We start from the raw sequence: 20,777 nt of genomic DNA on the forward strand, positions 1-20,777 counted from the left end.
CCCACGGAACAGATAGACTTTCTCTGCACCAGGACATCCTGGAAGGCCATCAGGCCGAGGTCCAAACAATCTGTCGACCCGGAGGCCCCTTTCTTTGAGATGGGAAAGGCCTTACAGGTTTGTGCGAATGTCTGTTGGAGGATTGCAGCAGATCCACCCCCACGATGTCTCAGCGACAACACCCACTCGGCCGATTCATTCTCCAGCTGAATAGGATGATAGGTTCCCGTCTCGGATGGGATTTGAGTGGATAAATTGGCCACCCTGGTCAATAGTTTGCCTGCACTCGCAAATTCCTTCGAGGCGCTGCCTCTTCGACGCGCTTGTTCGTGACTCAATCAGATCCACGCAACGACACCACAACGCGTTGCCCTTGGGCAAATGTAGGCAATGGAAGAATCCGGGCAGATGCACTCGCACCAACAGTCTCATGTACTCGCTCCTAACACACCCGTGCCCGTCGACGAGGACCGCCGTAGCGTCCGGTGCCGAGCAGCGCGAGGTCGCCTATACTGTTCAAGCCAACTAGCGGCGAGCAGTTGACGTCGTCTGACCACAAAGACGCACGCATTGTTGGACAAGGTGCCCTGGTGTACTGCCACCGAAAAAAGGTCCCCCACCAGCAACCAGGCTGGCGGGAACGAATCGTTTCTCGACAGTTGAAACATGATCGCTCTGTCCGTGCCGTAGCCCCGGTGGTGACGGGGGGGCTGGACGCCTTTGGCCGTGCGGACTGGCTCAGCGTGGCGCAGCTGTGTCCAGTTTCTGCCTCCCCTTTGACGATTGCAAGGGAGATGCACCTGAGCGATGCTTACTCCGTAGAACCAGCGGAGCTGTGGTCAGAGCTACATCTCGGTTGGTATCCGTGGTGTGTACAGTCGCGGAATGCGCGGTCGATTAAGACCGTACACCGGCGTTCCTGCGACAGTCCCTCTTGGACGACGGCAAAACGGGTAATTGTTGCTATCCTGCCTGGCCTATCTCGGCCGAAGAGTGTCAAATGGGGCCCTGAAACGGCCTGTTCGGAAAATTAATGTTCTGCTCCCGACCAGAACAGGTTCCGCGACAATCGGAGACATGGTCGCACTACTCGACAAGGGAGAGCGCCCGGCGTCGAACTGTGGCAGATCCGAAGTGGAACACGATCACAGTGGCTTGTGCCTTGTGTCAGTCGGGGGTTTGTCATGCCTGCGCAGTATGCAAGTGATACAGCATGATGGTCTCAAAAGGGTCAAGACTCATTTCTGATGAGATAATCAAGCTCCTCACGTCCTCCAGTGCGAAACGAATCTCAAAAGGGAGAGCGAATCGGAAAGTATCGCGACAAGCGAATCCCGCTTCGGGCCGGGGCGTGTTCCAAAGCATCCAAAACGCCCAGAGGTCAAGACAATTGCCCTCAAATCCTTTGGAGCGACGGCTGGAAAGCTCCAGATGAGCGGACTTTTGGGCCATAGAGGGGCCACCGCATCCTCTCATCCAAGGCTGCAGCGTATCAGGCAAGAGAAATCCCAGAAAGACGTTTGAGGAACCTCATATCGCAATGATGAGGCAAGAGGCACACGGCAAACGCAAATGGAGGTCGAGACAGAGGTTGAGACACGTGTGCATCAACAATGAGGCTGGGAGAGATTTTGTGGACGGCTGCAAAGCAGTGTATCTGTACCCATGCTCGCGGCGCTCAGCCTCTTGTCTAAGCATCCCCGTCAATGGTGCCCGGAGCCACGGCATACGAAGTGCGTATGGAGGACAGAACCACCTGGTCGGTGTCTGTGGCTGGCCGACGGGCGAGCAGGGCGTGCAAGCCAAATGGCACCGAGCCCAGGGCCCCGGGTTCCATGCCGTTCAACGCAAAGGCAACCAGCCTCGAGGGCCGTACGTTGTGACTGGAACAAGCAGCCTTGCCAACCCCGGGTCTGACCCCCCGGGGGGAGGGGGAGGGGCGGGTCGGCTCATTCATTCTAGCGGGACATCTTGGCGGCTGCTCATGATATTCCCGAGCCGCAAAACCCGCGAGATTATTCGGGGGGGATGCCCAAGTCTCACAAGAGTCTTGCCTGTGCGACTCCAACAATGATTCGAGTTACACGACGGCGAGGTCAAAGCCTCGTTTTGGGCACATGGAGCGTGGATGATGTCCTGTCACGAACATGTCCCATTTCTGCCCCGAAATCCATCGGCGCGGTAAGTAAACCAAGATACGCTCCAAATCACCGCAACGCCAGCTGAGGACGGCTCACTTCGATGCCTTCTCGCTATGCCTCCCCCCTTCCTCAAGTCCCTCGAGAATTCTGATGCCGTACCTGGCCCGGAAAAACAATGGAGGTCAAAAGCAAAATGTGGTCGATGCAAATAGCTCATCTCCAGGATATCTTTTCGGCCGGGCAGGAAAGGATAATACTGCCCCTCACTCCATTGACCCCCGAGAAGCAAAAAAGAACCAAAAACGCCGGGCGGAGAATCCTCCCATGACCTACGGAGCGTGAGTCGCCGCCCGACGCTCGCAGGCAGCGACTAAACAGCGCCTTTTTCCATGGAGAATCGGGCGTGCCACGCACAAAACAAAGAGACTCAGCCACGCTCAGCACCGACGAGGTAAGCCGAAAACACTGCTCAGCGCAGTGACTTGGACACCATGACAAGGAGCTTGCCACCCGGTATCGAGTGACCCTTGCTGTCCATGAGCCGTATAAAGCGGTAACCAGCCCGCAAGCGGTCGAGGCGAATGCACGCCCAGGCGAGCAAGGGAGAGCTGCCAAGGGGGGTCCGAGACTCGTCTTCGATCTTGAACCTGCGGAGCGGTGTCGAGAAACAAGTCAGCCAGGTGGTCGATACTCCAAGTCATGGTGAGGAGAAGTAAGTAAGCATTGGAGGCTAGCTGGACCCGTATGGAAGTGTGCAACATGCAACGGGACGATCTGGGATGAAACTGGGCGACATGTAAGGCCGCACACGCCTTCCCCTCCCCCCGGGGCCCAGCGTCAGTACCCGCTTGGAGGTGATTGGAGGCGGAGACGTGGTCGGCCAGCCTCTGGATAAGGCGCGATGGAATCAATCGTTGAAGATGCCGCTCGTGGCGCCGAGTACTCTCCCGTCCGTCACTAGGCACGAGTGTGTTTCAGACGGACAAGGTGACAGACAGTCCGAGCCCTCGGCGGACCCGCCAGGACTCCGGTCGCGAGCCGAAACCATCAGCGGGCCGGGGACAAAAGCAAGTTGGGCAAGGTTGCGAGCAGTCACAAAATTCGCCAGGCAAGTGTTGCAAATGAGCAGGACCACGTCGGTTTCAGTCATGGGGCGATGAAGTCACTTTGTGATGGGTCGCGCGGTTGTGCCCAACTTCTGTCCAAGTCGGGGGGGGGGGCGAGCAGTTGAAGGGAACGCCTGCAGTGCAAGGAAAATATGACGACTCACCTTACGAAGCCAAGCTCCGGAACCACCTTGGGGATGCCGCGGAAGCGCAACGTCTTGCCGTGGGTCCCGAAATAGGGATTGACGGATTTCTTGGCGTCGGTGCGCTGCTTGTAGGGACTGTCCTTGGAGCCCGCGTCCTTGTCCGCGCCGCCCGGCTTGTCGACGTGCAGCTCGACTTTTACGACGGGCCGGATGGCGCTCCCGCTGCGGACGTGGGCGGCGTCGCCGTCGGCACTGGCGTGGGCGGGAAGCTTGTGGCCGGCATAGATGGTGATGTCGAGGTCCATGGTCCGTCCGGGCGCGGCCAGCTCCTGCGTGTCGGCCGTCTTGTCGGAGCTCTGGTAGCCGGGGGGCTTGAGGATCCAGCCCTTCTGGTCGGCAAACATGCCCTCGTTGATCATCATGCCCGGATCAAGGCTCTGCCAGTTCAAGGCAACCATCTGCACGCCCATTCTCCAAAACGGGCTCGGGTCGGGGTTCGAGCTGCCTATCCGCTTAACATCTGGGAAGGCCCTCATGAAGAAGCCCTTGTTGTGCAGAAATACTTCCTGCTCATGCTTGCGGTGTAGATCACTGATACGGCTCTCGCTGATGGAGAAGATGTGAGTCGGCTTCTTGGCCTGCGGAGTCCGAAGGCTCTCGAATCGCTCGCTACGGGTGTACACGGCGAGCTCGGCGAGGCTCTGACATATGCGGACCTTGACACCACCCTTGGGTGAAGGTGCGGGAGGAGCGCCAGGCGCGGCGGCCGAGGCGGGCTTCTCGAGGCGTGGCGAGCGGGAGGGCGCCGGCAGCTCCTCGTCGGAGACGGACGTGTCGTCTTCAGGATGCTGCAGGATGGGAATTTCGCCGACGGTATGGGCTGCGACCATCTTGGCCGGCGCCCTCTTCACCTTTACAAGGATCTTGTTGCGGAGCGCCTCGAGGGTGGGGACGCGAAACTTGGGGTCGCACGCCTCGTAGGGCTCGCTCACGAGAAGGTCTTGCCAGACCTCTCTCATGATCTTGACCATGACTTCCTGCTGTTCCAAGTCGGCATGCACCTCGAGGCTGATGATGATGGGTAGGTCGTTGTCCACGAAGGCAGACTCCTTGATGGCCTCGCAAACCTCACGAAAGCCGCAAGGTATAGTCAGGGTCCAGCCGTGAGTCACGATGGGCTCGCCCCGAGGCATTGCCGCTCGAGCACGCGCTCGCGCCGCGCCGCGCCCGACGTCGAGGCGGTCATTGGACTCGTGGGGGTCTTGAGTGAGGACAACGCTGGAGCGGGGCGACACGTCGTCGGCGACGACGCGGCTGTTGGCGCTGGGGCTGCGTGAATGGGAGTGGGCTGCCTGCCTGTCGCCGAGGTAAGACTTTGCAGACTCGTACCTTTCCCCGACGGCGTCGACAATGTTGAGGGCGGCGTTGGGCAGGGAGCTGCCCGAGAGGCCGCGGCTGTGCTCAACGTGGGGAGACTTGGACCGGTCCCTCGACGGGACGGCGTCCCCGTTCCACACATCAATCTCGATGCAGCGGCAACCACGAGAGAGAACCTAAGGGGCTTTGGCGTCAGCTTCGCAAAGAATACATGGCGCCAGGGTGGGGGGAATTTGGGGACGGAAGCGACATACGGCCTTGTAGGCGTCTGGGGTGCTTTTCGATGTCCACTGATGACCGTCGAGGTACGTGTTGTGGCTGCTGTTGATGAAGTAGTTGGTGAGGGGTCTGGAGAGGTCGGTTTCCGGAGGGGGGGCCAGGGCATCGATGCCGTGCTGCTTGATCCAGGCGTAGAGAAACTCGCCACATGTGTAGGTTTCCCTGTCGAGGTCGACGACGGCCTCGCCCTGAACGTCCTTGAGAAAGGCGCAGAAGGCGTCTCTGGACAGGAGGGGGTGGGGGCCGCGAAGGTGGCGGTAGAGGCTCTCGAGGGTCTCGCGCATGTCGGTGCTCATGTGGGCGTCGAGGTCGAGGTCCGGGTGGCCGCAGGCCGTCGAGGCGTCGCTCGAGGAGGACTCGTCGGAGGGTTTGGCGAGGGCCGTGACGCCGACCAAGCGGCCGAGGGCGCGGAGGGAATGAGGGTTCGAGTTTCCAAAGATGGACAGGGTTCGCGCGCGGCGAGGGTTGTCGTTGGCGGCATGGTCCCGGCGGCCGCGCATGGCACGACTGCGGTGCTGTTTGGGGGAGGTCGCGCTGTTAGTTGCAAGCGCACACGCACCACACGCACGCCTACACGAGATGCGCAGGCGAGGGACGAGAGACGACGTACAAAGAGCCCGCACGAGAGGTTCATGGCGACGGGGCTCGACTGGCAGTGGGGATGCTCGGTGGCTGCCGCGGCGCGGGCCGGCGACGGACGCGCGCTGGTGGTTCAATGGCTCGCACGCGACATTTGCGCGACGGGTGAGCGGGCGACTTTGGCAATGGACTGGATACAGGTGGGCGTGCTGGTGGTGGTGGTGGTGGTGGTGGTGGTTGGCGATGACGGTAGCAAGATGCCAGACGCGAGGATGCGCGACACGAGAGCGAACGGGCGGGCGTCCCTTATCTCTTCATGGCCGCATACGCACGTCGTGGAATATCTCTGAACGGCGGCAGGTTTGGATGACGGCCAGGGAAATGAAAAAGAATCAAGAGGAGGAAAGGAGATTTAGCCCATATGTCAGCATTGAGGGAAACGGGCAGGCAAGCGAGCGAGCGGGTCGCACCGAAGGGAAGGAAGGGAAGGGTGGAGGGGGGAATTCCAACACGCTGCAACTTTTCCTGGGCCTCTTCAGCCTCACCTCGCCGCCTCCGCAACAAGCCCGCCAAAGAAACCTGTCCAATTGTGGCCAGCCCACAGGACGAGGCAGGTCTTTGATCTGGGGCGAATGACGGGACGGGGAACGAGGAGCTGCTGAGATGGGCATGGGATTACATGGATGGGAAGAGATGAATGGGGGCCGAGTACCTTGCACTAATAAGTTATTAGGAGGGAGCAGCAGCACAGCACAGCACAGCACAGCACCGCACCACGCGCGCGAAGGAGTCAACGAGACGGGAGGGAGGGATAGAGCGAGCACTGCCTCCTTGCGTCGCCGCCGCCGCTGCTGCCGCTGCCATCACTCGCCTGTCCCAGGATCAGGATCAGCAGCAGGTTCGCCAAAAGTGGGCATTACTACAGAGCAGCAAATTTTCCCCAACGCCGGTGGTTTGCAACCGAAAGGCTTCTCTGTTTTTTTTCTTTTTTTTTCGAGGAGGACTCGGTAGTGCCTACTGCGAGGGGTGCATGCGTGGTGGGTAGGATGCCGCGGCCAGGTGGCCGACGACCAAGACACACAGACGAGAGATGGATCAAAGCGACGGCAGTGAGTGAGAGGATGGGTGAGTGAAGTGAGTGCCGGGTCGCTGGTCCATGCACTCGCAGCCGGGGGGGAAGGGGGACCGACGCATCTCTCATTTTGGGTCATGGGATGCGGGCCACAGGGCTGAGCCTTGACTTCATGCCATGCCGACGCCCTGGTCTGCGCGCGCCATCCGGGGCGGGCATCCATGCCGCATGCCGCATCCCGCGTCCCAGCGTCCAGAGCCGTGGGCCTGGCCTGTCGTCCGGCCCTGCTGGGAGGGAGGAGGGGAGGCGCAGCGAGCGCCAAACCATGCCATGACACCACCAATGGCCAGGCCAGGCCCGGCAAGGCAAGGCAAGGAAGGCAAGGCAAGGTAAGGCGAGGCGCAAATGGCAGCCTTAATTTTGTCAGCTCAGCCCATCTTATGCTGGCGCGCGTGCCCACTTGCGCCAACGGCGGGAGGGAGGGGGGGGGGGGGGTTTATCGACGCGGCGAGAGAAGAGAGAGGGAGGGAGTCAGCGGACGGATGGATCGGGGGGCCAAGTGAGGCTGCTGCTGTTGCTTGCTGCTAGTAGGTTAGTACCAAGATAGCGAGCGACAGCAGCCATACAACGAACTACGTACGTACTTGCGCGCCTAAAGTTGACTTTTATTGATGGACAGCAACGACAACTGACAGGCGCTGTGCAATGATGCTTGGAAACCACCTAACTTGTTGTTACTGCATGGTAGAGTATACGCTGCGAGGTGTCCAAGTGTGAGGTGAGGTGAGAGGTGAGGCGCCACCAAGTTCACAACCCACTGGAATTGCTTGGGTGGGGAGTGGGGAGGGTTTGCGGGAGGGCGGGCCGTTCCTGGGCTGGGCGAAACCTTGCCAGTTGCCACTAGAGAGAGGTTGGATGGATGGATGGGTGGATGGTGTGCGTGCGTGCGTGCGTCGAGGGCAGCCGGCCAGCCAGCCAGCCAGGTAGGCGAGGGGCATCAAACATCAAATAACCACCAACCCGGTCTCGCGGTATCATTGTTCTGGCTCATTACCGCGGCCAGCAACGCAACCTTTCTGTATACAAATCCGGACCTCCCTCTCCTCTCCTACCAGATCCGATCCGAGAGAATCCGGAAGGCCCTGTTCACGGCCCGCCTGCGGGCCAGCATTCATCCTCTCACGACAAGACAAGCAGCAGCAGCATCGCGTGGCAAAACAAAGTAAAGTACTATGGCGCGCGAGATCGCCCTGGTCCCAATGCTTTGTAATTTCTGCCGGGAAAATACGAGTCCCCATGTGCAATCTACTACGATTGGGCTTTTGAGTGACCTGTTTGTTGCACCTCGCTCTCCCTCGTGGCAGAGGTCAGCCTTGGGCGAAGAGTGGGCGCGCTACGCATCGACATCGGCATTGCCCTCGTGCATTGCCATCTGCAGGACGCCCGTACGAGTCAAACCAAAACCCTAGACATGTTGCGCACCTTTTCTTTTCTTCTTCCTTTTTACCCCGTGGCACTGGATCTGTTGCCAAAGGGCTAGGGGATGCGGGATGCGGCCGTCGCTGAGGGTCGCAGCCGAAAGGGCAGGCGCACTGCCACACGAAAGGGCCGTTGCGGCGAGACAAGAGGAGAGGGGTTTGTTTCCTAGAGCCTCGCATGTGCTCTCTACTATTCCTAACTCAACTCTGTTCGCTCCTTTGCTCCTTGTCCTTTCTCAATTCTTTTTTTTCTAGAGAATGGGGAACGGACTGGGCTCGTGGATAGGTAGGGTCGCCGCGAACGGCCGGGCTGGCTTCTATTTCAGGGTCCCCCGGGGCTCGGCACCCGGCAGCGGCGCGCGCGCCGACTGTGGGGGGCACCTACTTGAGGTAGGCTGGGGCACTCACTCCGGAGTCCACTGTCCGCTGCTCCTCCGTGCCGGGCGGGAACTTGACTTCTCCGCATTTCTCGCCGCCGCGTACTACAGTATCATAATACCCGCCGCCGCCGCCGGGTGATGAGGTCATTCCGCAATCAACAACAACCACACCCACCGCCGCCGCCGTGCCTTTAAACTACCAGCGACCATTTAATAAAAAAGTATCAGGGCTTCTAATTTATGTCCAACTTCCGACGGCGGACGAAGTAACGTGCAAAATACTTTGTAATTAGTTTATATCCCTCCCTCCCTCATCTACGCCTGCTGATGTGACATACGGGAAACAATGGGCAAGGAAGAAGAAGCGCAGGTCCGCTCTTGGGGCTTCGACCACGCCTTTACCTGGACCGACGGGCCGTGAGTTTTCTTGGCTCCTCCCTTGTCCCCCTCTCTCTTTCCCTTCCTATCTCTCTGCCCCCGCCTCTCTCTCTCTCACTCTCTCTCTCTGTCTCTCTCTCTCTCTCTCTCTCTCTCTCTCTCTCTCTCTCTCTCTCTCTCTCTCTCTCTCTCTCGCGTGCTCGCTCTTGCGTTCTCGCTACCCTCATTCCGTACCCTATAATTTTTTTTTTAATTTTAGGGTCTTGGGTTTGGATGAGTGTGAGACTGATATCAGAGGCCTTCTCCCGAGGCGTGGAACACATTCTCTAGCAACGCGCACTACGCCCCGCACGCACACGCGGGGAAGACGACGCACCACATCCTCGCCGGCGACATGACGCTGTGGTACCCGCGCGAGGAGGAGGGGGAGGAAAAGAAGAAGAAGAAGAGGGGGAAGGAAGCGGAGAACGAGGAGGATGGGGCAATGGCGGCGGCGGCGGCGGCACCGGTTCACCAAGGGGTCACGTACGGGGTCGGCGCGCGCGTCGATGTCGATGCCGGGAGGGTGCATGAGGTGCGGATGGGCCCTCGCGGGTGCACGTATGTGGTTGGGGAGTGATGGGTCAGAGAGGCGGGTGAGAGGTGCGAGGGCCTGTCGGCAGCATAGTGGCTGGGGGTGTCTTGGTAAAGGAACAGAGTGAACGTGGTTGGCGATGAAGAGTCGTTGTTGTGTAGTCGTTTATCGTCATGCGTCTTTGACCCCATAGCATTCAGCATACATAGACATACTGTGAGGTGTGTTGTCTCGCTTTGATAGAGATACGTATTGCACGTCCACTTCCACATCACCCACAAGCTCGCTCGCCCAAGGCTTCCACTCCCGAGGCAACGGTGCAGAACCAGTACGACATGATGCTAGTACAAACTTCGCCCCAAAATCCTGCTTGCACGGTTCGCCATCCCATCAAAGCCGCTCGCTGGCCACCTCCTCCGCCGATGTCGGTAGTCTATCCTCCGCACCGGGGTAATCCTCTCTCGCTTTGCCGCGGTACCCGGTCTCGTAGTCCCTGTCGAAGCCGCGCTCGTGCGCCGGGTCCGTGGAGTTGATGCCGACGCCCTCGAGCCCCGCGCCGTCCCTGCTCCGCTTGCCTCCGTGCAGTTCCTGACTCGTCATGCCTTGGCCCGGGTGGCCGAGCCCCCGGTGCACGCCCGCGGATGTTGCCCCCGGCGGCGTGTCCGACGCCGCCGTCGGTACGGAGGCGCCACCTCCCGATGGCACCGTCTCGTTGACCGGCCGCGGCTGGAAGGTCCGGCTCGCCGGCGCGGTGCCCGGGAGGTGGGTTTCGGCGTGGAATTCTGGCAGGTGGTCCTTGCCGACCTTTGTGCCGCGTTCGTACTGGGCAACGGGAGAAAACGCGGCCGGTTAGCTTCCTTGTTGCCGCACTTGCTACTCCGAAACATTGCTTCCCCCTTTGGTCGTCAACAGCTCCGGTGGTGCCACCTTGCTCCTGAACTCGCCCTGCGCGGCCGTCATGGCGTCGGAGTTCTTGCTTGCTGACATGTTGATATCCTGTGCGACGTCTCTGCTTCACATTCTTCTTTTGTTGGCGAACAATTGTCTAGAAGTGCGACGCCACAGACGACTGGCGTCTACCAATACATATATTGAGCGGCGCCCTCGTCCGACGTTCATGACGGGACGTGATGTCAACAACAAATCATTCGTAATTACGTCATACTGGACATCACGCGCGCGACGCAGTGTCTCCTTTCCTTCTGCGTTGGATGAGGACTGGCAGAATCTGTGGTTCATCGCATCCTCGGTGGGAACTTCGCTGAGCGTTATGTCGTTGCGAAGTGCCAAGTGTGGAGCGGACTTGGAGCAGACCTCCGATGCAGGCGTCTTCAACGTCGTCATCCGCGGATGGCCTCATTGGGCGCTCTTTCTGCGAGGACGAACTTGCAGCACGATCATGTCGATTGCAAGTGGCGTGGACCATTGTATGAGCATTCTTGCGACAGACCAGGTTCACTGAGCCGAGGTCTACGAACTTCAGCTCGTCAACCGCGCCGCCACCTGTTCGTCCGCACCGTCTGATTGTTCGCGTCAACCGAGCGCCAATGTGCGCATCGGCTCCACAGCATGGCTTCGGAACGGTGTCCAGCCGGCAGGTTGCAGATTCAGGGCCGGTAGACTTACAAACTCAAATTGAAGCAGTACTTGGGGAGGCGCGCGCGTCACAAAACGACTTGTCTCTCCATAAATTCGTTCGATGCGGCAGGCGTCGACCCCTCCGTCGGTGCTGAAAGCTTGACCAACGCCGAACTCAAAACGTCGGCTGGGGCTGATTTGCTCGTCCTCAGACATGGATCGCTTGAATGATTGTCGAGTCCTTCAATGACCTGGCTCGCGGTCGCTTAGAAAACAGAGCAGGTTCTGAAACAGTACCTGACATTCATTACGCCGCGCGCTGGATGGCTTGGCACTCGATCGCGCCAATGATGGTGGGCATCGATCGTGCATCGCGATGCCAGCGCGGAGCGGAACCTGATCAGGGAAACCGTCCCATGCCCATTTTGGGGCCACACCATCCCAGCAGCACCGCCCAGCGTGGCTGACGACCAACACGAGCGCCTCCTCCCATCCTCCGTCAGCGGTATAGTGTGTGGCGCATCCTGGGGCTCGAGTGTCCTGGTTGGCAGCAAAACAGGACGCCGTTGAATCCGGGGAAGCGAACAAGAAACAGCAGCACACCGGATTCGGCCGCTGCATGCATGGCCGGCTGCCAAGGCCACGGCCCCAAAGTCAACAGACGACAGCTGCACGGGGCAGCATCGGGGACGCGGTTGCGTGGTCGGCCGATTCCGTGGCAACAATGTATTCCCTACCCCGACTGAGTTTCACGTTGGGGTTAGAGTTGTTTCGCCATTCCAGTGGCAATAGGCCGGTGACGACCGAAAGGGAAATGAGTCGCCCTGCAATTGTTCGTTATCGACCAGGACGGGGAGCGGGCAGCTTGTCAATGCTCCTGAGTCCTCAGGTTCCCCCCCGTCAAGTCCATCAAAGGCCCAACCAAGGTGCCACAGCCGGGGCCGCAGGGGCTGCGGGGGCTGCGGGGACCGCCGGGGCCGTCGAGTTGTCGTGTCGCCCGCGAAATTACACGGTTGGAGAGCGAGGGGTCGCCGAGAGAAGCAAACAGTCGGCACACCGTCCTTGATAGACGTCCGCACGCGCACAACAGACCGCATGTCTCAAAGCACGGAACAGGCGGCGTCCTTGTTGCCAATCAAACGGCCGTGCAGCAGGAGGCGCGGGCGCTGCTTGGTGGGCTTCACCCCGTCATCGTCCTCAGCTCCCAGAGTGCCCATTGCTGGCGAGCTGGACGGGCTTCGGCCACGTCTCAGACGATTGGGTCTCCGGGCTCCTGACGGGGGCTGCTACGCCTGGCCCTTGCCGCCAAGGACTTGCGCTCCGCTGGCTGCCAACGACGCATGGCGGAGCTCGTCATTCAACAAGGTGGTGCTGTTTGCCGTGCTGCAGCCCATCCAACTCGGTGTTAGCCATAGCTGACAGCGGCCGCGTGCATCTCGAGGCACACTGCCTGCACAACACAACGCTACGCCGCCCAAGTGGGTGTGCGCGGTGCCTCGCCGACCGGCACCAACGGCTGTTCTAATATTGCTTCAGGACGCCGTCGAAAGGCTGTTTCCCGCGATCCAAAGCTTGTTCCTGCTTGTGGGTGGGCGGCGAGAGCTGACCGGCCGGGCTGAGCGGCTGTGGCGGGAGGAAGCGGGCGGCGGCGCGGTCGGTGGAGGTGTCAAGAGGAGGCGAGGGAGGCGAGGGAGGCGAGTCGAAGAAGAAAGCAGTCAGTGGTGGTGAAGTGAGCCGCCAACAATCATAATTACCATGCCCACATTGACGCCGAGATGCGAGATGTATATGACATACTATCCTTTGCACCTACCGTAGGAACGAATGGAGGCAATGATGCCTTATTAGTAGTAGTCCGGCTGCCATCATCGGTCACAGCAGGCGCGTCCCGCCCGCAGTCACTCCTCTCCTGCCTGCAGCCTGCAACAGCCCAGAAACCGGCAACCGGCAACCCCTCAGCTACACTTCCCCGGCCTTGATTGCGCCTTCCCGGCCTGCCAAGGTTGACTTGATTGCGACTGCGACTTCCTTGATACTTCGCAACCCTCCAACTCTCCTTCCTCTCCATACCAAGTAACGAAGTACCCTTACCACTACGTACTCGCTGCATCAAATCCTGGCTCCTGATCTTCACTTCTCCTCCACCTTTCCTACTTGCCTGCCCGCCTGCAGGCCTGTCCAAGTCATAACAGGCGCCAACCTCATACACTCCGTCGCCTCCCCCCCATCCTGTTTCGTGTGCTTTCACCTCGCCTCACCGTCTCTCTCCTCTCCCCTCCAGCCTCTGTTCCTCTCTCCCGCGCAAAGGCCCCCCTTTGTCCTTTCCAGCCAGGGCCCCGCCGCCCAAGCCGGCAATCAGAGCGTCTCGTCTGAAAGAATGCTCACATCGAGCGTCACGGCGGCATAAGCGAGCGGCCAAAGCTCACGTCACCACCAATGGGTCGCTAACTGCATAAGCCCACGCGTCACGGCAGCTCATATATCCTGCTCGTCGCCGCCCGCTGTGGCTCCTCTCCCCTCGCCATCCTTGCGAGTTCACGAGGGGCAGCCAAGGCGTCGTCTCATCAATGGGCAACTCCACGTCGTCCGAGGCGTCGCGCAAGGCGCCCCAGAAGCTCTCCAAGCCGCGACCACCAGGCCATGTCTCAGCAACCGACTTCTTGAGCCCGAGCAGCCTGTCTGCTTCCAGCGGCGACCGATACTGCGAGAGCTACCTCGCCGGATCCCGTGTGCTCTCCGTCGAGGACTTTCCCTCCTATACCCACGACCCTATCGCGGCCCGCAAGGATGCGTTCCGGACCTCTTCAGGTCATCTGTCGAATTCAACGCCAGGGCTCGGCGCAATCGATGTTGGCGAGTCGACGCAGGTACGGGACCCGCAGACGCAACAAAGAGGACGGAGCAGCGGTGTGTCTCGCTCCGACACAACCAGGCAGCCCGACCGGCCCAAGTCCATGGTGGTTGACAGAAGCGCGGTGCAGCCCGTGGCTCGCGCTGCCAGGTTCGTACTCGGAATCCGGACCGGTAGTCGCATGTAGGAAGCTTACACCTGACAGCGCGCACAACAGCAGGCGACGACATGTGCGATCAAGCCCAGACCCTCTGCCGGCTGGGGCACATTACCTGGATCACTTGCAGCTTATGGTCCTGCACAACGTTCAGTCGGCAGTTTCGGTCCCAACGTGTGAGTCGATTGCCTCACAAGACCCCTCATGTCAATCCACTCGCCCGGAAGACCACGACAGCGGTGAAGTCCCGCGCCACGGGCATGAAGCACTGCCGTCCATACCAGTGCGTCGACGCTCGCTCATTCAAACGCCGGGCCTCGCCACTCGCGTCGCTCGAGAGTCTCCGCGAGTCCTGACCAAGACGAAAATTGAACGACGACACACAATTATTGAGACAGAGGCGCTCCATGTGCCCACGCCACGTGTCGACAAGTATCTCTCGTTGACTTCTCACCTACACGATGGGGAGCCTGGAGAACGCGCCGTCACGCCATGTGAAGCAGATTACCAACAACTTGGGGGTATGAAGTTTGGAACATTGCGCATCATGAACGGCTCACCCGCCATCAGCCCCGGTTCAGAACCCGTCGAAAATGAGGAGACTTGCGAAATCTATTCAGAAGGATCGTTTGGGCAAGCCCGTGTCAGCACTCTAGAACCTTCGTGGCCATTGCGTGCACCTACGGCACCACCTGTACGCCAACAGCGAGACGACTCAGCTGAAACTCTAGAGGTGGGAATTTCTCAGATGCTTGGCTGCGCCGTGAAGACGGTCACACCCGCCACCGCTCTCACTTCTCACCCCATCAATGTCGCGCATGTGTCCAATTCATGGCAAGCAGCGGAACAGTCAGAGCGCGAATGGCATGCCACGCCGTACTTTGCTAGCCAAGACCCAGATGCGTTCACGCCGGACGGCACCGACGACTTGGACTACCTATCGCCAGAGGTCTTCAATGTGAGATTGGATCCCAACGCCAAGTCAAGCAGTACCTCCAAATTACCTATCCCGAGCATGGACGAACGTCGCTCCGTGACTAGGTCGGATAGCGGTTTCGTGTCAGCCTCTACCTCGTCGTCTTCCAGCTCTCGTGCGGCGGTCTCCAACGCCGACAGTGGTTATAGTTCCAGTTTCTCATTGCGGTCACTCCGTTCGAGCACGAAAAGTCAAGATCGGGAAACAGCACATGCTGTCAGCCCTGGCAGCCCTCACAAGGCCGGACCTATGCGGTCCCTTACAGAGAGATCTAAAAGGCCAAATCTGAAGTCGTCTCGAGGTTCCTCGGATCTTGTTGTGGCGCGAGACAAAACTCGTCGGCTAATAAAGGCAGACAAGAACGGGAGTCTGCCCAAGTCGCCTCATGCAGCTCATGTTCGCTCAACATCCCTGGAGGCAGCGACGACATCATCCGACGCCCGCCACGAGGCCAAGCAGCATGTGTTGCGTAGATTTGGCCAGCCGAGGAGGCAGAACGTCCAAACAGCCTACACATCCCATGACTTATACGATTCCATCCCTGCGGTACCCTCGGACATTCAGGAGAGTCTTCACGAACACAATGGCCTCTTTCCAACGGCGTCGAAGCGCGTCGCTTTGCGGGTGGAGTCCAGTCAGGAGACTCTGAAGACTATTGTGAGCATGGACAGCCTGTGTGTCGGGGAGCAGACGGCGGCGGCATCGAAATCCACTTCTAAAGACTTGCCTGCTACGAACACGCATAATCAGCAATCAATTTCTCAGGTTGACCTTGGCCCAAATCGCGCGGCAGGACAATCCATCAGGCGAAAGCCCGTCGGCTCAGGAGTACAGCACCACGCCGCATCGACGACATCCGGGAAAACCCAACCTCGTTACGGTCGTGATGATCCCGCGCACTTGCTCAGTAGCCGCGCATCAGCGCCGGACCTACCCAGAACTGGTGCTCGGCCGTTGGTGACACCTAGGGACCGAACACAAAACGATAAGAAGTCGCCACCCATCTCTCTACGCTCTGGCACCTTCAGACCTTCTCTGCCACCACCTTCACACAATTTGGGTCATCCAAAGTCCACACCCTCCTTGTCGCAAGCCAACAGCCAGGACAGCCTGCGACGTCATCGCAAAGATCCGTCACAGTCACAGCCTGAAGGCCAGTCTCTCGCGGGGTCGTCGCACCACCAGACACGACATAGTTATTCAGGGACAAGACGGCCGCCTCCTCAAGTGTATCGAGACTCGCTGCTGCGTCACCGGAGCGGCAGCGCACCCCGATACGACGACAATGGTCAACAATACCGCATCCTTCACAGCTACAATTCCCCGGCATACAAAAATTCTCCCATTTGGGGCTAGCCGCCCTCTTACCTTCACATCGCATTGCATTTCAGATACCACACACGGGTTGCGCATTTTTGGAGCAAGGCTTTTTACATATACCCACTGCACGACACACGCCATCCGACATGCTCAACACAGTCTCTGTCGCTCCAGCCAGCGTACTGGGTGCTGTTGCTATCTTCGCCTTCTTTTCTTGGATTTTTCACATGTACATGGGAACACTGTGTTCGCGAGCCGGCACCCACAGGAGTGTATATACGGGATCCTGCATCACTTTGTTATATGGCTTCACGGCTTTGCGCCTTGCTCTTATTCGACGGTCTTTGCTGGATTTGTGGGCAAATATACCTTTTCTGGGCTTTGGGCGGTAGGGCGCAAGGTATTGGGTGGAAAGATGAAACAGGTCGCAAGGATCAACGGGCATGAGCCGTAGATGATTGCCATTCAAATTCATACAGCGTCGTGTCAACTTCAAGAGTGCACCTCGTATATATACTCAGGCTTTTCATATATGCACGTTTGACCGCGCGAGACTAGGCACCAGACCGAGCACCTCAATATGCACTCTCGCGTGTGGTGTACTTTGGCCCGCGAACCAGATGGACCGTCTCCCTACCGGTCAAGACGGGAGTGCTAGCCTTGATCTTGAGGATGGGAACCTTGGCGCCACCCTCCTCGAGAGCCCAGACGGCGACGCCAATCCAGTTGTCGCCGCGGTGGTTGAGGATGCCCTCGGGAACGGGGAACTCGGTCTGGGGACCGATGTTGGATGCGTACTTGCCAAACTGGAAGCCGTTGACGTAGAGGATGGCGCGGTAAGCCTTTGCGTTGGCGTCGTCGCTCTTGCCAAATGCAATGGACAGGGGGATGTCGTACTCGTCGGCGGGGAGGTTGAGGGTGACGAGGGTGGTGTAGAAGGCGAGGCCGGGCCTGTCGAGGCCGTCCATGGGGCGGCTGCCCTGGCCGTTGGAGGAGAACTTGTCAAGGGGCGGGTAGGGGTAGTGGTAGCCCTGGCGCTCGAAGAAGAGGCCGCCCTCGTTGAGGGGTCCGCGGAAGCGGTCGCTGTACGACTCGCCGCCGAGGTTGCCCGTAATCTTCCAGGGAGATATCTTCGTTGTCGCGCCGCTGCTGTTGCTGTTGCTGTCTGAGGAGACGAGCTCGTAGTTGAGGATGCCGCGCGGGGATTTCATATCGTCCGTGCCCGAGTTGAGGTCCTCGTTGAGGCCCATGTTGTCGACGACGATGGTGAGGACGTAGCTAGTCCCGGCGATGAGGCTGGCCCCGAGGGAAAAGGCGCCGTCGTTGTAGTCCGAGGCCTCGTCGTTCCTGTACGAGCCGAGGAAGGTGCCGTTAAGCCACACGGCGTACGAGTAGGCGCTGCCGCCCTTGGTCGTGAGCTTGAGCTGCGTCTCGGCGCCGCTGGCGGCGAAGTGGCCCCGGAAGACAAGCGTTCCCGTGTTGAAGCCGTAGTCGGAGCCATACAGGGAGACGGGTGTCTTGAGCGGCTCGACTGTGTTGTTGCTCGACGTGTGGTCTGCCGTGGGCCAGTGCGAGTCGTCGTAGCCGGGTTGTATCTCGGGCAGGGAGTCAATCTTGTGCCACTCCACGTGGTCGAGATCGGGGATCGGGAACGACGGGGCGTTCACGGTGATTTTCGCAACCCAGTTTCCCAAGGAATTGTTCGTGTACTGCGTCACCTTGCTGTTCACGCGCAGCTCGGACGTGCCGCTCGGCGCCCCAATCACCTCCATCTCAGTCGTCTTATTAAAATCTGCCTTTACGTTGAGCGTGGCGCCGTCGACGGAAACGGAGCGAACGAGGTAGCCGCCATTAATGATGACGGCTTCAGGATTCATGACGGAGCTGCCATATGCGCTCCCGTTGGCGGGCAGCACGGGAACCCAGTAGTCATACGCCGCATTGCGATCTGTCACGTTAGCTGCGCGGTGGTCGGCAAAAGGGGCGGGACGTACCAATGAGATAGACCGTGAGACTACCAATGTTGACAGACTGTCGCTGTGGTGCCGTGTGCCACTGGACCAACGTTTTGCCGCCTGATACACGGACGGTGACGCTGCTGGCATCGCTCTGACTAGAGGGAGGAATACCGTCGTATGCAAATTCATGTGTTTCGTTGGGTCCACCGTACATGATGAGCAGAGTCTTGTTCCCAAATTTCTTCCATGTGAGAATCTCGCATGACGAATAGAGCAGCTTATGGTCAGGTCCAACAACATAATCTGTGACGTGGACCTTGGAGTCGCGCCGGCCTAGCGTGAGCGTCGAGTTGCCAATCTGCGGGATAGTGACGACGCCGGCCGATGTGGGGAGCTTGAGCTTATACGAGACTGAATCCGTGCTCGAATAGTCGGCATGACGAGAGACAAAGAAACCGCCAGTCTTGTCTGCGGTGAGCGGCGTAATGGCGATCGCGGCGTTGTCGCTATAGGATGTGGTGCTAAGGTCTCCCGGAACGGTGAGGAGATAATTGGGGGACACTTTGAGAAACTCGCCCTGGAGCTTGAGCTCCGAGTACTTTTCTCTGTCGATGACTCGGTTTTCCTTGATGGCCTGTGCACATTGAGCTTCTTGACCCCATTTCGAAGGCGTTCACGCTTACAGCTCCATAATCGTAGGACGTGTAGCCACCCGGGTGTCCGAGGTTACCCCAGTTCGTCCCGCCGTAGACCTAGATGTGTCAGTCGATGGGGGGGTTGCTTGTCATTTTCACTCACCATGTATTGGCTGAAGATGGTCACTCCGGCAGCGAGATTGTTCTTATTGAAGACGCGGGCAAACTCGTGATTGACGAGGGCCGCACACTGGTCAACCCCAGACCCGCCCCACGGGTCGTAAGAGCCTCCTTGAAACTACGCAGAGTCAGCGTATGGTCCATCATGTCAACGAGCGCAGACAGCTCACCTCGATGATGGCATACGGTGTCGTTGGGCTTTGCTTGACGTGCCGTTGGTGCAGGTCTGTTGGCAACTTCCCTGCCGGCCAATCGGACGGTTTGTCCTGCGCCTATAGTCAGTTCAACCGCACTACTCTGGGTTTCGAACTCGCGGTTGTCACTTACACAGTCGAACCCAAGAGGGTAATTGTCATGACCCTTGCCCCGTGTAAGTGCGCTTCCCGGTCTTGCTGGTTGGATATCAACTCACATAGATGTCCATCTGGCCCGTGCCACTTCCCGGCGCGTAGTAACCGTACGGACCAACGTCGTTGTTGATCATTGGCATGACGATCCCCGCTCTCCGAGCCTGATCGATCACGTACTGCATGTACTTGCCATTCGGAAACGGGATCTTGTAGCCGTAGCTGTACTCATTTTCCGGTTGGAAGAGCACGACAGGACCCCCGTTGGTGATTTGGTGCTTGGCGATGATGCCGCAAACGCGCGCCATATAGCTGTAGGCAAGTTCGGTCAGTAATAAAGCGCGCATCGACCAGCGCGCATCTTCTTAGCGGGCCAACTCACTTGTCAGTAGAGCCGAGGAAGTCGCCCGAGTCTGTCCTGAGGACGCCGGTATTCCTCTGCAGCCAGCCGGGAAACCCTCCGCCGCTCACTTCTGCGTTGATGTACGGTCCGGGGCGGGCGAGGAGGTAGATGCCCGCCTGCTTGGCCGCCTCGAAGAACGGCTCCAGGTCGTGGATGTCTTCGGCACGGAACTCGCCTCGCTTGCCCTCAAGAAGCGCCCAGTCAACGTAAAACGACACCATGTTGAAGCCCATGGCCTTGATCTTGTGCAGGACGTCCAGGTGGAGCGATGGTACCGGTTGGCGAAACGGATGGTACTCGCCTGAGAACATCATTGCGCGCTCGCCGCGGATGAATAGAGAGTGCTCATCCCAGGTGACGATGTCCTGAAGCGCCCGCTTCTCCGGCTCGCTGATGATTTGATACGGCCTGCCGCCTGGGTCAGACAGGCCGAGTGCGTTCGCAGCCGCCAGCGCCAGCGCTGCGCAGAGCGCCGCAGACGATTTCATCATGCGAAAAGATGCTTGTCGTTGCCAGGATGTGGAGGTCCGTCACTGGGCAGGCTTTTCAATGAGGCCTGCCCCCCGGGTGGGAGTGAGACACCGCATTCCTTTATATCGTGGCCACCTACTTGGCGCATTACCTACGAGCCGTCTTTCCAAGAGCCCCTCCCTTTCCCTTGGCCCCCTGGAAGACTTTCGGCTGTGTTCCCAACGGCCCCGGAACAGTCCTGCTGCACGTCGGTCCGATCCATCATAGTCCGGAAGCGCGATGAAACCCCGTTTTTGACCAAGCGGTTCCTTCCCCAGGCGACGTGTTGTGCCGTCCGACGAGGCACGGTTCTCCATGCCCGTCTCCTGAAGATTACTAGCATGCAGATTGT

At 59.2% G+C, this 20,777-nt stretch overlaps 5 protein-coding genes across 7 annotated transcripts; 2 read left to right on the plus strand and 3 right to left on the minus strand.

Annotated features, from left to right (window-relative positions):
• Positions 1-1,941: 1,941 nt before the first annotated feature.
• JDV02_009846 (uncharacterized protein) lies at positions 1,942-6,390 on the minus strand. Of its 2 annotated transcripts, XM_047991536.1 has the most exons (4): positions 5,660-6,390; positions 5,025-5,564; positions 3,412-4,946; positions 1,942-2,788 (listed from the first exon to the last, which is right to left on the minus strand). In XM_047991536.1, exons 1-4 carry the CDS (start codon positions 5,681-5,683, stop codon positions 2,611-2,613), a joined length of 2,277 nt encoding a protein of 758 aa, XP_047847548.1. In that variant the 5' UTR covers positions 5,684-6,390; the 3' UTR covers positions 1,942-2,610. The 2 variants fall into 2 exon arrangements, with proteins under 2 accessions (XP_047847548.1, XP_047847549.1); XM_047991537.1 differs by having other exon boundaries at positions 1,942-4,946.
• Positions 6,391-8,628: 2,238 nt separating this feature from the next.
• On the plus strand, positions 8,629-9,555 carry JDV02_009847 (uncharacterized protein; the record flags this gene model as incomplete). The annotated part of the gene is made up of 2 exons (XM_047991538.1): positions 8,629-8,975; positions 9,267-9,555. The coding sequence occupies exons 1-2, from the start codon at positions 8,905-8,907 to the stop codon at positions 9,553-9,555; spliced, it is 360 nt and encodes a 119-aa protein (XP_047847550.1). The 5' UTR covers positions 8,629-8,904.
• Positions 9,556-9,900: 345 nt separating this feature from the next.
• Positions 9,901-10,497, minus strand: JDV02_009848 (uncharacterized protein; the record flags this gene model as incomplete). The annotated part of the gene is made up of 2 exons (XM_047991539.1): positions 9,901-10,332; positions 10,438-10,497. 2 exons carry the CDS (start codon positions 10,495-10,497, stop codon positions 9,901-9,903), a joined length of 492 nt encoding a protein of 163 aa, XP_047847551.1.
• A 2,615-nt stretch (positions 10,498-13,112) lies between these two features.
• Positions 13,113-16,882, plus strand: JDV02_009849 (uncharacterized protein). Its single transcript, XM_047991540.1, has 2 exons — positions 13,113-14,089; positions 14,157-16,882. Exons 1-2 carry the CDS (start codon positions 13,656-13,658, stop codon positions 16,426-16,428), a joined length of 2,706 nt encoding a protein of 901 aa, XP_047847552.1. The 5' UTR covers positions 13,113-13,655; the 3' UTR covers positions 16,429-16,882.
• JDV02_009850 (uncharacterized protein) lies at positions 16,838-20,754 on the minus strand. 2 transcript variants are annotated; one of them, XM_047991541.1, is made up of 8 exons: positions 19,895-20,754; positions 19,578-19,824; positions 19,493-19,525; positions 19,336-19,431; positions 19,149-19,283; positions 19,034-19,102; positions 18,387-18,984; positions 16,838-18,340 (listed from the first exon to the last, which is right to left on the minus strand). In XM_047991541.1, the coding sequence occupies exons 1-8, from the start codon at positions 20,404-20,406 to the stop codon at positions 16,968-16,970; spliced, it is 3,063 nt and encodes a 1,020-aa protein (XP_047847553.1). In that variant the 5' UTR covers positions 20,407-20,754; the 3' UTR covers positions 16,838-16,967. The 2 variants fall into 2 exon arrangements, with proteins under 2 accessions (XP_047847553.1, XP_047847554.1); XM_047991542.1 differs by having other exon boundaries at positions 19,578-20,754.
• Positions 20,755-20,777: the final 23 nt, after the last annotated feature.

Source organism: Purpureocillium takamizusanense, chromosome 10 (genome assembly GCF_022605165.1).
Source record: "Purpureocillium takamizusanense chromosome 10, complete sequence".
NCBI classification, from domain to species: Eukaryota; Fungi; Ascomycota; class Sordariomycetes; order Hypocreales; family Ophiocordycipitaceae; genus Purpureocillium; species Purpureocillium takamizusanense.

Coding starts and splice junctions, on each gene's coding strand:
- JDV02_009850 (XM_047991541.1), bottom strand. CDS start 20,406: ATGATGAAATCGTCTGCGGCGCTCTGCGCAGCGCTGGCGCTGGCGGCT. Junction 19,825..19,894: donor TTCCTCGGCTCTACTGACAA/GTGAGTTGGCCC, acceptor ACTTGCCTACAG/CTATATGGCGCGCGTTTGCG. Junction 19,526..19,577: donor CGGGCCAGATGGACATCTAT/GTGAGTTGATAT, acceptor ACACGGGGCAAG/GGTCATGACAATTACCCTCT.
- JDV02_009846 (XM_047991536.1), bottom strand. CDS start 5,683: ATGAACCTCTCGTGCGGGCTCTTT. Junction 5,565..5,659: donor ACCTCTCGTGCGGGCTCTTT/GTACGTCGTCTC, acceptor TCCCCCAAACAG/CACCGCAGTCGTGCCATGCG. Junction 4,947..5,024: donor CCCCAGACGCCTACAAGGCC/GTATGTCGCTTC, acceptor AAAGCCCCTTAG/GTTCTCTCTCGTGGTTGCCG.
- JDV02_009849 (XM_047991540.1), top strand. CDS start 13,656: ATGGGCAACTCCACGTCGTCCGAGGCGTCGCGCAAGGCGCCCCAGAAG. Junction 14,090..14,156: donor CCCGTGGCTCGCGCTGCCAG/GTTCGTACTCGG, acceptor CGCGCACAACAG/CAGGCGACGACATGTGCGAT.